Here is a 13,108-nt window from a genome sequence, read left to right as displayed (position 1 = left end):
CTCGCCCATGACGGATGGATTTTATCCCCAACGGATACGGTTCGTTCTCGGAATAGCTGGCTTTCTCCTATCCTGTCTGCTGTCTCCCTTCTTCGCTTTTGGGACGATAAGACCTTAGCATTTACATTTCGAAAACACTTGTTTACTCAGAGTAATGTAACCGAAGGCCCACTTTTCCAAGACAGGGCAAAAGCTTGCAGTTGTGCAACATTGGGTGCATCAGCTTCCCAACTTTAAAGTTTAGGAACAATGGAACATTGAGCATTACTTGTTCCCCAACCAAGTTGTCTGGATGTCAATGTGTTGATCATACCAACCCCATGGCTCATTCCATGGCCCATCTCATGTTTTCCTATAGGTACACAATGCACAGAAAATTTGGCAAAATAAATGTTACTTTCTTTTGTATGTTTAATAATGTGTGAGGAGTGCAGAATCACTTACATATAGACTGGGACTTGTGTCCTGAAAAGGGCAAATCATTGATTTAAATTTACAATTGCAGGAAACTTCACCTCAAGCACCGATCTGAATCTTGTGGTGGCCAAAAACAACAGGATTGAAATCCACACTGTTACTCCTGAAGGACTTAGACCTGTCAAAGAAATTTTCCTCTATGGAAAGATTGCTGTTATGAAATTTTTCCGGGGTCCTGTAAGTATGAGTCAGAAATCCATATTAATGTTATATGTTGTTTCTACCTGCAAAATTTTTATGAGTTAATGCCCTTCACACTCAACCTTTGCTATTTAATATAAAGGAAAATATAGACTAACTCAAAAACTAACAATATTTACTTACTGTAACTTTTTGTATTCTCTCTTCTCCATTTAGACTGACAAGAAAGATCTCCTGTTCATCATCACGCAGCGGTACAATGCAATGATATTAGAATGTCGCACTTTTCCAAGACAGGGCAAAAGCTTGCAGTTGTGCAACATTGGGTGCATCAGCTTCCCAACTTTAAAGTTTAGGAACAATGGAACATCGAGCATTACTTGTTTCCCAGCCAAGCTGGATGTCAATGTGTTGATCATACCAACAACCAACCCCATGGCTCATTCCATGGCCCATCTCATTTTTTCCTATAGGTACACAATGCACAGAAAATTTGTCAAGTGTTACTTTCTTTTGTATGTTTAATAATGTGTGAGGAGTGCAGAATCACTTATAGACTGGGACGTGTGTCCTGAAAAGGGCAAATCATTGATTTAAATTTACAATTGCAGGAAACTTCACCTCAAGCACTGATCTGAATCTTGTGGTGGCCAAAAACAACAGGATTGAAATCCACACTGTTACTCCCGAAGGACTTAGACCTGTCAAAGAAATTTTCCTCTATGGAAAGATTGCTGTTATGAAATTTTTCCGGGGTCCCGTAAGTATGAGTCAGAAATCCATATTAATGTTATATGTTGTTTCTACCTGCAAAATTTTTACAAGTTAATGCCCTTCACACTCAACCTTTGCTATTTATTTAATAAAGAAAAATATAGACTAACTCAAAAACTAACAATATTTACTTACTCTAACTTTTTGTATTCTTGCTTCTCCATTTAGACTGACAAGAAAGATCTCCTGTTCATTATCACGCAGCGGTACAATGCAATGATATTAGAATGTCGTGGAGACATTGATAACCTAGAGATCCTTACTAAAGCCCATGGCAATGTCTCAGATAGAATTGGGAAGCCATCAGAAAATGGAATCATTGCTATTATTGATCCAGAGGCCAGAGTTATTGGACTCAGATTGTACAATGGATTGTTCAAAATTATACCCCTTGAAAAGGACAATTTTGAACTGAAAGCATCCAGTATTAGGTAAATATGTGTAACATTTTCCTAGACATTTTATGGACATTAGTATTATGATATAGAAGGCAGAAAAAAAACCTACCATCTCCAAAAAGGTAAGAGTTTGGTGTTATGTCCCCTCAGGCTCATTAAATTTTACTGTTGTGCTTTTTTCTTCTCTTTGTACAATATCATTTTTTTTTGTTTGTTTGCAGAATGGAAGAACTTGAAATTCAAGATGTACAGTTCTTACATGGCTGTCAAAATCCAACCATTATCTGCATCCATCAAGATGTTAACGGACGGCATGTCAAAACCCATGAAATCTCCCTCAAGGAAAAAGAATTCACCAAGGTAATTCACAGGTTCTGTTTAAATGTATCAAATAACATTCCCCCTTTAAGGGAATTCTTGGTTTTCCCAATATTAAGGGTACTGAAGTCTTGAAGGAATTGAGATGAAACACTAGAAAGTATTTTTTGTTTGTTTGCAGAATGGAAGAACTTGAAATTCAAGATGTACAGTTCTTACATGGCTGTCAAAATCCAACCATTATCTGCATTCATCAAGATGTTAATGGGCGGCATGTCAAAACCCATGAAATCTCCCTCAAGGAAAAAGAATTCACCAAGGTATTTCACAGGTTCTGTTTAAATGAACTTGAAATTCAAGATGTACAGTTCTTACATGGCTGTCAAAATCCAACCATTATCTGCATTCATCTAGATGTTAAGGGGCGGCATGTCAAAACCCATGAAATCTCCCTCAAGGAAAAAGAATTCACCAAGGTATTTCACAGGTTCTGTTTAAATGTATCAAATAACATTCCCCTTTAAGGGAATTCTTGGTTTTTCCAGTATTAAGGGTAATGAAGTCTTGAAGGAATTGAGATGAAAAACAAGAAAGTACCCCATTTTAATTTTTGCAAATCAAAAGAAAGTAGAAACACATTTTAATTTTTTATTTTGTTGGTGTGAGCTAAACCTAAGACCTTTTTCATGAGAACCAAGCATACCACAGAACTAACCATGTTTTGATAATGAGGTCCTGCTGGTTTGGTTGTTATTTTTACTCTAATCCTGTGCATAATTCTTTCATCAATAGACCCCCTGGAAGCAAGACAACATAGAAATGGAGGCTTCTCTTGTAATACCTGTACCAGAACCTCTTGGTGGTGCCATCATTATAGGACAGGAGTCAATATTATACCACAGTGGTAAATCCTATGTTGCTGTAGCTCCTCAAATTATCAAGGTAATTAATGAACTAGAAGTATTTTTTTTTTTCTGTGAGTTTTATAGGACAGGAGTCAATATTATACCACAGTGGTAAATCCTATGTTGCTGTAGCTCCTCAAATTATCAAGGTAATTAATGAACTAGAACTATTTTTTTTCTGTGAGTTTTTATCATTGCTATCACATTTTTCCTCCTTGTAAAATGCACCTTATTTTAAGGATCTGTAATAGTTCTACTTGATTTGGAATCCTGATTTACCCCCCAAGTTATACTCTGTAGCTAAAATTGACATTTATATTTGGTAATATCTGCTGTGCAAAGAATGAGGAGTTGTTTCATCAATGGACCAATGGACCCCTAGGATTGAGTCCAATTAGTAGCATAATTTCAAGGTTCAGGGTTCAACAATAAGATCCTAATATCTTTTGTTTGACTCTGTTTTTATAGTCGAGCACCATCGTATGCTATGCCAAGGTAGATGCTAATGGTGAACGGTATCTCCTGGGAGATTTGGCGGGCCGACTATTCATGTTACTCCTGGAGAAAGAGGAGAAAATGGACGGCACATTCAGTGTCAAGGAACCCAAGGTTGAGCTGCTGGGTGAGTGAAGAACAAGTAGGCACCATAAGGACCCTCTTTTTGAGGGGTCTAGAGACTTTTAGTACTTTGTAGGTATTTTCAGTTTCACATCCATCTTCTTTTTCTCGTTTTCCTCCTCCTTTCCTTTTTTCTTCGCCTCCTCCTCCTCTTTGAGGCACTGTAAGGGCCCTGTTGTTGAGATGTCCTCTCTATCCTACATTAAACCTGGCAGTACCAAACAGTCTACGGCCAATCAACCTGCAGACTTTAACATGGAGGTGGAAGTACACAATTTACTCATCATTGATCAAAACACGTTTGAAAGTGAGTTAGTTTTCCTCTTTTCTTCTTTCTCCCCTAGAAGGTAAAATTAGCTTAGGAATTTTTTTGTTGTTATATAAATGTTGAAAAAATAATGTAACATATTTCAATTCCAATTTGGCTTTTCGTCAGCCTCTCAATCAGCCCTAGAGGGAGATTGCTTTTAGATTATTTAAAAGTCCCCCAGTCAGACACCCGACACCCCTGTTTTGAGAATTGAAAGTAGATGCTATTCTAAGATTGTGAAACAAACGTCATTGGGCTCAGCACTTAGGACAATATTTTGTAGTACTTTTCTTTTGCCGGGGTCGCCGCTTTTCGTCAGCCTCTCAATCAGCCCTAGAGGGAGATTGCTTTTAGATTATTTAAAAGTCCCCCAGTCAGACACCCGACACCCCTGTTTTGAGAATTGAAAGTAGATGCTATTCTAAGATTGTGAAACAAAGGTCATTGGGCTCAGCATATAGGACAATATTTTGTAGTACTTTTCTTTTTCGTCGTTTTTTTTTAAAGCTTCCAACATATCAATCGAGGAACGATATTTGTGACAATCATTCATGCTTCACGTAATCAGCAATTGGTTTCTTCAAATTAAATTGATTCCAAGGGCAAGATAAACCTAGACCCTTGACAAATGGAGTGTGTCTGAAGGCATGTGATGTGTTCAAATTCTGACTCCAAATTAAAATTCCAAAATCCACTCGACCGCAAATTAAAATTCCAAAAATTGTGAAGAAGCTCTGAGCTTTACCACATATAAATCATGATTTAGATTTAAAAATTCCCAATTATGTTGTCCTCAGTTCTCCACGCACATCAGTTGTTCCCGGGTGAGTACGCTCTGAGTCTTATATCCAGCAAGTTTGGCGAGGATCCCAACACCTACTTCGTCCTAGGCACGGCCGTAGTTCATCCTGAAGAGAACGAACCTAAACAGGGCCGGATTATCATCTTCCATTATGATGATGGAAAGCTGCAGCAGATTGCAGAGAAGGAGATTAAGGGTGCCTGCTACTCTATGTGTGAGTTTAATGGAAAGCTCCTGGCCAGTATTAACAGCACGGTAAGTCCGATCAACTGTCTTGAATGATGGCTTTGGGTCTGATATGCAACCAGTCACAGGCTGGCAGCTCCTTTATTTGTTATCAAATAAATGTTTCTCTCCTAGTCGCAAGGTATTGATGTTGTAAGAAAAACATTTAGGATTTGGCTCTCTACAAGCGCATAGTTTGTTAACCGTCAGTCCAATTCTCGTGAAAAGTTACAGAGGAAAGACCCCTTGGAAATTCTAAATACTCTAATGTGAACTCCTATTTTCCTTTCTCTCCTAGTCGCAAGGTATTGATGTTGTAAGAAAAACATTTAGGATTTGGCTCTCTACAAGCGCATAGTTTGTTAACCGTCAGTACAATTCTCGTGAAAAGTTACAGAGGAAAGACCCCTTGGAAATTCTAAATACTCCAATGTGAACTCCTATTTTCCAAAAAAACATGTTGAAATATTTGGAGGTATCAGAGAGAGATAGAGAGGGAGCAAGAGTTGAGAAGTGAGAACCTTCCAATCTGAAAGCAGAAGAGAGAATGAGCTCTGACAAAAATCTAGGTATAAAGAAACCTCCCCTTGACCCCCTACTACCAAAATATAAGCAGGGGATCAGGGGAAATGTAGGGGGCTGAGGGGAGGTTTCTCCTACATTTCGATCATGGTTTTGGAGATTCCTCTGTCATCTGGGGTTATTTAGATAGAAGGTAGGTACTTTTGGGTTATTCACTGTTAATATTCTAGGCCTCTGCGCGGTTTGTTCACGGTATCCGCGGTTTGTTCGCGATATCCGCGGTTTGTTCGCGGTATCCGCGGTTTGTCCGCGGTATCCGCGGTCTGTCCGCGGTATCCGCGGTTTGTCCGCGGTTTGTCCGCGGTATCCGCGGTTTATTCGCGGTATCCGCGGTTTATTCGCGGTATCCGCGGTTTGTCCGCGATATCCGCGGTTTATTCGCGATATCCGCGGTTTATTCGCGGTATCCGCGGTTTATTCGCGGTATCCGCGGTTTATTTGCGGTATCCGCGGCGGTTTTCGCAAATTGTTCGCGGAATTCGCAAATTTTTCGCGGTATCCGCGGATTGTTTGCGGTTTTCGCAAATTGTTCACGGTATTTGCAAATTGTTCGCGGAATTCGCAAATTTTTCGCGGTTTTTGCAAATTGTTTGCGGTATTTGCAAATTGTTCGCGGTATTCGCGATTTCCGTGGTATGTTCGCGATATCCACGAATTGTTCGCGATATCCGTGATCCTCTATTCTACATTTTTTTTTACGTTTTGTAAATGTAACTTTATTTAATGTTCATCAATATTGTGCAGTTTAATGTTCATCAATATTCTACAATATTTACAATTTCAGGTACGACTATTTGAATGGACCAATGAGAAAGAACTGAGATTAGAATGCAGCCACTTCAACAACATCATAGCCCTGTTCCTTAAAGTCAAGGGTGACTTTATCCTCGTAGGTACGTACTCTGTACATGCGTAATGTGTTTTATAGGCGAAACTGTAACTGCCAAGGTCTTATCGTGTGGAAATCGAAGAGAGAAGCAAGACAGGATAGGAGAAAGCCAGCCGTTGTGAGAACGAACATTATCCGTTCAGGATAAAATCCGGCCCGGGCGGGAATCGAACCCGCGGCCTAACGCTTACAAGGCAGACGCTCTACCCACCAAGCTAACTAGGCTCGGCTCGTCTTTAAATTTAAATCGGCTATTTAAATGAAAATTTAATTGAAAATACATTTTTTCACAGGTAACTAACCTACTTATGTACCTATGATATAATTGATGTCAAATAAAACATTTCCCACTTATTATAAAATTACAGGTGATCTGATGCGGTCACTGACGCTACTCCAGTACAAAACCATGGAGGGTAGTTTCGAGGAGATCTCGCGGGATTACAATCCTAACTGGATGACAAGCATAGAGATTCTGGATGATGAATTGTTCCTGGGAGCTGAGAACTCGTACAATCTGTTCATATGCCAGAAGGACAGCGCTGCTACTTCGGACGAAGACCGTACACATCTGCAGGAAGTCGGCACCGTGCATTTGGGTGAGTGAACGCGCGCGACCTGTGTGTTGTGAGCGCCGAGTTTAGTGAAACACATTAATTACCTACTTCTTCCAACTTTTTTTTATTATTTTTTAATTAGGTATTATTATTATTATTATTTTAAGTCGGGGACGGACTTGTCCAATGTCGATGATTTTTTTTTTTTTAATTTTGCAAAACGTAAAGGAAAATTTCTTATTATATTTTGAGTCCGATAGGACCTTCGGTGGCGCTTCTTCTGATTCAACAGTTCACTGAACCAGAAGACCAAATCAGACCCAAATTTGAATGAGAGCAAGGTTGTGCCTTTGGAGACAGGTATCAAAAGTTGATATACATTCTTACTTACTTAAAACAGGTACATTCTTAGCCTTACCTTAGCCTTAGCCTTACCTACTTAGACTTATGTATAGGAAGATGGGATAAGAGAAAGCCAGGCGTTCGGAGAACGAAAATTACCCGTTCAGGATAAAAACCGCCCGGACGGGAATCGAACCCACGGCCTAGCGCTTACAAGGCAGACGCGCTACCAATGAATTTAACCAACTAGGTTGGCACGGATAGCCATTACTGATAGCAGTTAAGATTAAGAATACGATCCTGGTGGGTACAAGTACTTACATATCGAAGATTCCCTGCAGCACTTGAAGTATTTTTGAAGAATTTACTAGCACTACTTTAGTCTGATGAATCACTGTTATGGCAGTGGTGGTGCATTTTCCATAGAGCCAGACGAACAGATGAGAAGCCTGTATGATAAAATTATTCTGGAGAACATGACGGTGAATTTTCTCTCCAGTATTTAATGTCCATCTGATTCAACATTGTCCCAATGAAAAAAATCAAGGCAATAGATATCCTAAGAAGGGTTCAAATATTTATTCTTAAAGTAAAGGAAGTAAAATGCACAAAATATCACGAAAACAAACAGAAAACCAGAGACAATAATGTTCCTAAGGAAGACAATATTTCAAAGGAAATTTATGTTCTTACTTTTTTAAAGAGATTTGACAGGGGGATCTGTAACTGCTAAGGTTTTAAAGTCCTGAAAGTGAACAGAGAATAACACAGGATAGGAAAAAGACAGCCGTTCCGAGAACGACCCTTATCCGTTCAGGATAAAATCCGCCTCGGGCGGGAATCGACCCCGCGACCTAGCGCTTACAAGGCAGACGCGCTATCCCCCAAGCTAACTAGGCTGGCTTTAAAACAGTTTACAGTTGCAATATTTCCGCTGATTGTGATTTTATCTCGCATCCTGACAAACCTACTTATATCAATATCACAATGCCCAGACAACACGCGACCTGTTGATGCAACAGGTAACAGCTGTTAAAAAGGTGTTACACTAGCATTCCAGTTTGCTTCCCTGTCTAGCATTCCAGTAGAGTTTAACCCTCTACATTCAGGTAACCTCTACAGTTCTTGGCTTCACATTTACATTTGACTTTATTGCTTAACCAGAGACAATAATGTTCCTAAGGAAGACAATATTTCAAAGGAAATTTATATTCTTACTTTTTTTAAGAGATTTGACAGGGGGATCTGTAACTGCTAAGGTTTTAAAGTCCTGAAAGTGAACAGAGAAGAAAACAGGATAAAAAAAGACAGCCGTTCCGAGAACGACCCTTATCCGTTCAGGATAATATCCGCCCCGGGTGGGAATCGAACCCGCGACCTAGCGCTTACAAGGCAGACGTGCTAACCTCCAAGCTAACTAGGGTGGCTTTAAAACAGTTTACAGTTGCAATATTTCCGCTGATTGTGATTTTATCTCGCATCCTGACAAACCTACTTATATCAATATCACAATGCCCAGGCAACACGCGACCTGTTGATGCAACAGGTAACAGCTGTTAAAAAGGTGACACTAGCATTCCAGTTTGCTTCCCTGTATAGCATTCCAGTAGAGTTTAACCCTCTACATTCAGATAACCTCTACAGTTCTTGGCTTCACATTTACATTTGACTTTATTGCTCACCTATATTTATGAGGATTAGTGGAGACACCAAAACTCCAGGGAGAGGATAGAGGAGAGAGTAAAGCAAGGGAAAGCTTTTCCGTTCCTGGATAGGCTGCATAATTATGTATCAACATTTCAAACATACTGAGAAATCCTGTACCTGTCTTCTGATTCCAGATCAACCAACTTGTTTTTATGATTGATTATTGATTATAGATTAGATAGGTACAGTGATTAATTGATTATTGAATTGTGATTGACATCTCTTAATGAGCTGATAAAAATAGGAAAGAAGAGAGGAGATGAGGGAGAGGAGAGAGAGAGAGAGGAGAGAGAGAGAGAGAGAGACAGATGAGTGATTATTGAATTCTATGATTAGTGGAGACGCCAAATCTCCATCTCTCTCAGCATGTAGAATACAGGGGGGGGTTGAAGAATTGATAGATTGTTTCTAGATTGTGTGAGATAGAGTTGTACCTATTGATTAATGATGACATATTATATAAGTTAAGAGATAAACAAGTTTTAGCTAATCTGATTTATTTTGAATAGACACCTAGGTGTCTACCTTTAGTCTAGGTACGTGAGTATTTATCTGATCTATTATCTATCAATCAGATGAATTAAGTAGATAATAATGAAAACAAAAGTGATTTATATTTTGTATATTATTTACATCACTTCTCGTGAAAACAGTTTTGATTTCACAATTTGAGATCCGAAAAGAATATCTTTTCATCCTCGAACATAATGTGTAGGAATCATAACTGTTCCTAGAAGAAGTGAGTTTTTTACGTTATATTTCAACATAAAATAAGATCACATATTGATGGTAACAAGAGAAAAATAAATAAATAACAATACAAAAGAGAGCAAGGAAAAGGCAATGGCACTATTTACAAAATAATGATCACTGAAGGAATCACAAGAGGAAAAGAGGCGAAAAGAGGAAAGAACAAGGGAAAATGGTAACTTTGTTTGTGAGGAGATATCCTATGGGAAGCCTCGAGCTCATGATTTTTCCATCTTGTCATGATAATGTAACAAAAGGACACATTTCGAAATATTTATTTGGTATTCTTTCTTGATTCATTCTTCTGATGTGTCCGTCATGTCTTTATTATTTTTCGTTTTCAGTTTGGCTCTGGCTACAGACAGCACATTCACATTCGGTACTATAGATGAAATACAGAAACTTCACATTAGAACTGTACCGCTAGGAGAAGCACCGAGACGTATTGCATACCAGGAATCATCGCAGACATTTGGAGTCATTACCACGAGGATCGACATTCAAGAGGCCGATGGTTCAACTCCGGTAAGTTGTTGTTGTTTTTTTTTTTAGTAACATAGGTACTTATTCTTATTGTTATCATGCTAGTGTCTAGGGTGACTGCTGCACCTATGGACACTTTGAACTTGGAAAGGATTTACATTTTTTTTTTTTTTTTTTTTCATTTTACAAAAATAAATCAATTATTTACAACTCACGCAATATTTGAGACCAATTTCACGCCATCTCGTCATTTAAGCCTCTCTAAACTCTTTTGTCTCCACAGGCCTCGTAACGCAAATATCGCCCGAGTTGTACTCGTTCCTATTTGATCTACAAGAGAGACTAGCCCAGACCATTCGTTCAGTGGGCAGAATAGAGCACAGCTTCTGGCGTAGCTTCAACACAGATGTCAAGTCGGATGCTTGCGAAGGTTTTATCGACGGAGATTTGATCGAGAGTTTCCTGGATTTGAACATCAAAGATATGAAGTCTATCGCTACTGGACTACAAGTAAGTTTCGTCAGAAATGTTATATAATATCTAATAAATAAATACATGCCGTTTCTTTGTGTTATTACATCACACCTATGGTGCTCACTGCTAAAGATATGAAGTCTATCGCTACTGGACTACAAGTAAGTTTCGTCAGAAATGTTATATAATATCTAATAAATAAATACATGCCGTTTCATTATGTTATTACATCACACCTATGGTGCTCACTGCAGCATTGTAGTAATTTCTGAATATCTCAATAATCCAACACCCAAATATGTATTTATCTACCATGCTGGCACTGGTCGCAATGTGTACCAGGAATTTGAATGCTATGCACATTTTTGTCCGAGTGTCTTTTTAAAGGCCATAATGTCCGAGTGTCTATAAATTAATTTGTTCTATTTCATCTCATTTCCAGATCACCCCTCCAGGATCCACAACCAAGAGGGATGCTACAGTAGACGATATTATCAAAATAGTAGAGGACCTTACCAGGATACATTAAGATTCTTCTACCAGGAATTTGAATGCTATGCACATTTTTGTCCGAGTGTCTTTTTAAAGGCCATAATGTCCGAGTGTCTATAAATTAATTTGTTCTGTTTCATCTCATTTCCAGATCACCCCTCCAGGATCTACAACCAAGAGGGATGCTACAGTAGACGATATTATCAAAATAGTAGAGGACCTTACCAGGATACATTAAGATTCTTCCTCTCTCTTACTCTTGTGTATAATTCCTATCTTCTATTCTTATCTAAGGCCTTCATACTCAATCTTCAATCCATTTATTCAAGACTCTAATGGGGCATTTGTTCCACCATTTGCATCCACTCTAGACATGTGTAAAAAATTGAGTGAGTTAGAAAAAAAAGAACTACTCTTTTCAGTGAACAACTCGGTCAATGAGTCAGAACCGAAATTTCTTTTACAGTGTGTCACAAAAGTCTTGTAAGGTACCCCTTTATCATACTGTATAGGCCGTATAGGGAGTTTGGTTCTACGAATCTACATACACAAAGAGCCCACTCTGAAGCTACTTATCTAAGGCCTTCATACTCAATCTTCAATCCATTTATTCAAGACTCTAATGGGGCATTTGTTCCACCATTTGCATCCACTCTAGATATGTGTAAAAAAGTGAGTGAGTTAGAAAACTACTCTTTTCAGTGAACAACTCGGTCAATGAGTCAGAACCGAAATTTCTTTTACAGTGTGTCACAAAAGTCTTGTAAGGTACCCCTTTATCATACTGTATAGGCCGTATAGGGAGTTAGGTTCTACCAATCTACATACACTAAGAGCCCACTCTGAAGCTTAGGTGTAGGGGCAAACAGCCCTAAAGGATGAGTTAAGCTTCTAAGAATCTACGAAATAGGGAGTTGAAAAGTGAGTTACTTATTTTAGGATCTGACTCATTGACTGAGTAGTCGACTCAAAAAGAGTAGTTCTTTTTCATTCAGTAATGTTTTATTTTTGGAATTTTCATATCCATTCATTCAGCGTTTCTCTTCTCTTTTCCCTCGCTCTCTTGATTTCCTGCCTTCTTGACTACCTTAGATAAGTCCAGTGTAAGTGCTTTCTTTCCCCTGTTGAGTTTATCAAACTCTTTAATCTCTTCTCTTTTCCCTCGCTCTCTTGATTTCCTGCCTTCTTGACTACCTTAGATAAGTCTAGTGTAAGTGCTTTCTTTCCCCTGTTGAGTTTATCAAACTCTTTAAACTAGACGTGAGTTTTGGTACTGGAATAAAGGTAGGTAGGCTTAACTCCATACACATACAGCCCACTCTGAGGCTTAGTTGTAAGGGCGACAGCCCTAAAAGATGGATTAAGCTTATACGAATCTACGAAGGTAGGGTACTGGAATAAAGGTAGGTAGGCTTAACTCCATACACATACAGCCCACTCTGAGGCTTAGTTGTAAGGGCGACAGCCCTAAAAGATTGATTAAGCTTATACGAATCTACGAAGGTAACTCTTCTCTTTTCCCTCGCTCTCTTGATTTCCTGCCTTCTTGACTACCTTAGATAAGTCTAGTGTAAGTGCTTTCTTTCCCCTGTTGATTTTATCAAACTCTTTAAACTAGATGTGAGTTTTGGTACTGAAGTAAAGGTAGGTAGGCTTAACTCCATACACATACAGCCCACTCTGAGGCTTAGTTGTAAGGGCGACAGCCCTAAAAGAAGGATTAAGCTTATACCAATCTACGAAGGTAGGTATGACTGTATGAGAAAGCTACGTTGCTACTTCGTTCCTACGAAATAAAAACGGCGTAAACCAAATCACTTTTCTCTGTCATAGATATTTTCTTTTGTGTCTCATTTAGTTTAAT

The 13,108-nt window shown here is 38.8% G+C and overlaps 1 protein-coding gene and 2 long non-coding RNA genes across 3 annotated transcripts in view; 2 read left to right on the top strand and 1 right to left on the bottom strand.

Moving 5' to 3' along the window:
• Positions 1-11,805, top strand: part of LOC103507863 (DNA damage-binding protein 1) — a 22,910-nt gene extending 11,105 nt beyond the window's left edge. Inside the window, exons 12-18 of the mRNA XM_026822619.1 lie at positions 4,739-4,998; positions 6,335-6,443; positions 6,808-7,045; positions 10,140-10,309; positions 10,535-10,788; positions 11,195-11,282; positions 11,484-11,805. Of these exons, the coding sequence (XP_026678420.1) occupies positions 4,739-4,998; positions 6,335-6,443; positions 6,808-7,045; positions 10,140-10,309; positions 10,535-10,788; positions 11,195-11,281 (1,118 nt within the window). The 3' untranslated portion in view covers position 11,282; positions 11,484-11,805. The remainder of the gene's footprint in view (positions 1-4,738; positions 4,999-6,334; positions 6,444-6,807; positions 7,046-10,139; positions 10,310-10,534; positions 10,789-11,194; positions 11,283-11,483) is intronic.
• Positions 11,806-11,931: 126 nt separating this feature from the next.
• LOC113466860 lies at positions 11,932-12,536 on the bottom strand. Its single transcript, XR_003391131.1, has 2 exons — positions 12,439-12,536; positions 11,932-12,331 (listed from the first exon to the last, which is right to left on the bottom strand). It is a non-coding gene; the product is annotated as an uncharacterized LOC113466860 (long non-coding RNA).
• LOC113465327 lies at positions 12,488-13,078 on the top strand. The gene is made up of 2 exons (XR_003391132.1): positions 12,488-12,628; positions 12,989-13,078. It is a non-coding gene; the product is annotated as an uncharacterized LOC113465327 (long non-coding RNA).
• The last annotated feature ends 30 nt before the right edge of the window (positions 13,079-13,108 follow it).

The sequence above is a fragment of the Diaphorina citri genome, unplaced genomic scaffold, assembly GCF_000475195.1.
Source record: "Diaphorina citri unplaced genomic scaffold, Diaci psyllid genome assembly version 1.1 scaffold347, whole genome shotgun sequence".
Lineage (NCBI taxonomy): Eukaryota > Metazoa > Arthropoda > Insecta > Hemiptera > Psyllidae > Diaphorina > Diaphorina citri.
This window is presented reverse-complemented; position numbering and strand designations above follow the sequence as displayed.